The sequence below is a fragment of the Rutidosis leptorrhynchoides genome, chromosome 6, assembly GCF_046630445.1.
Source record: "Rutidosis leptorrhynchoides isolate AG116_Rl617_1_P2 chromosome 6, CSIRO_AGI_Rlap_v1, whole genome shotgun sequence".
NCBI classification, from domain to species: Eukaryota; Viridiplantae; Streptophyta; class Magnoliopsida; order Asterales; family Asteraceae; genus Rutidosis; species Rutidosis leptorrhynchoides.
The window spans coordinates 435,527,602-435,529,151 of record NC_092338.1 but is presented as its reverse complement, the minus strand read 5'-3'; the positions used below and the strand labels follow the sequence as shown (position 1 = coordinate 435,529,151).

Sequence of the window (1,550 nt, the reverse complement as noted above, 5' to 3'; positions counted from 1 at the left end):
TCAAGGATTAATAAAACAAGATTCACAACTTTTTAAAAAAGTAGAATACAATCAAAGAAATACTGAATAAAAAATGAATGAAATCAGGGTTTAACTAAACATTTAGAAAAGTAGAATACAAACAATGAAATATATACAGAATACAATGAAAAAGTCAGGGTTTAATTAAACAATCTCGTAAATATTTGTTTACTATAGATTTTACAAAAAAAAGAAAAAAAAAGAAAAAAGAAAAGGTGTTAACAGTTAGGGGTATTGTATCTGGAATTGATAATCATAACTTTTTGAATATATTAAGATAAGTTTTACACTATTAAACAAATCTTTTCCTAAGATCTGAAGATCTTGTTCAAATAGTATTCTTATTCTTATTTGTATTCTAGCACCCACCCATGAATACATAAAATAATTAATTAGGGTTCAACTACTGCCAAAGATATAGTGTTTTCTTGATTTAAATAAGCATGTTTGAAACCTTAAGTTATCATGATTAACTTTAATCTCTTTTTATAACTAGATCTGACTATTGATTAATGAATGAATCAAGAATAGCAAAAACTTAATATTATTTATGAGAAACATACATGAAGAGTTGTAGATCATGAAGTTGAGTCTTCTCCTGATGAACCCTTGATAGATTTCTTCTTCTTTTTATATGGGATTCCTCTAGCTTTAGCTTGACATTCTTTCACTTCTCGAAGAAAAAGCCGAATAGTACTACTAGCGAAAGGGTTTGACTCGGGTGTCCCACCGTTTTCCTCGTAGGCAGCCCGAAGACGCCCGATTAGGGCATCAAGACTGCCCCATGCTTGTCTAAGTGGACAGGAGCAAGGAGCGGGCGGATCAGGCTGCCCGAAAAATACACAACCTTGTAAATGAACTTTAGTTTTTCCAAATTGGTCAAGGTACCCAAGGAACTCTAGAACATGGCTGCTATTGCATTGAGAGATATGTATAGGTGGTATTTGGTTTCTTAGATATTGGCAGAATGTGTTCCAATCTCGACGTTTTTGAGACTCGTAACGACTAGGTGAAAGCGGTGGATTGATCGATGATCCTTGATCTACAACCTCCTTTCCTCGATCGTATGACATCTTTAGTTACTTGATTAAAAGATGGTGGATTGAGACTTACAAATTTGGTATATAATTAGGGACATCAATAAGAGGAGGTTTGATGAAAAAGGAGGTGAATTGGTGGAACATATGGATCAAATCAATAGGAAATTTGAAATTTGATGAGATGGTGATGGGGGCCATATGTGCCCTCTAGCTCACTCTCTAACTCTTTAAGTTCTAATCTTTGAAGTATCATTCATGAAAAGTGCATAGAAGATCAAGATTAAAAAAACATAAATACAATTATACTCCAATTTACAATCATACAATCATACTAAGGTATACCATCAATTGAAACCTTGATGTATCCGTAAATATTATCAAGTTCAAACCTCATTATCAACATATCTTGTGTTGACTATAGAAAAATGTGAAAAGTAGACACTTTCCTCTAAAGAGAAAAACTTTTATTTAGTATAAAATTTCATTAAA

The 1,550-nt window shown here is 32.3% G+C and overlaps 1 protein-coding gene across 1 annotated transcript; it reads right to left on the bottom strand.

Moving 5' to 3' along the window:
* Window positions 1–599: 599 nt before the first annotated feature.
* On the bottom strand, window positions 600–1,135 carry LOC139851781 (protein LIGHT-DEPENDENT SHORT HYPOCOTYLS 10-like). The gene has a single exon (XM_071840947.1). The coding sequence runs from the start codon at window positions 1,092–1,094 to the stop codon at window positions 600–602; it is 495 nt and encodes a 164-aa protein (XP_071697048.1). The 5' UTR covers window positions 1,095–1,135.
* Between the last annotated feature and the right edge of the window lie 415 nt (window positions 1,136–1,550).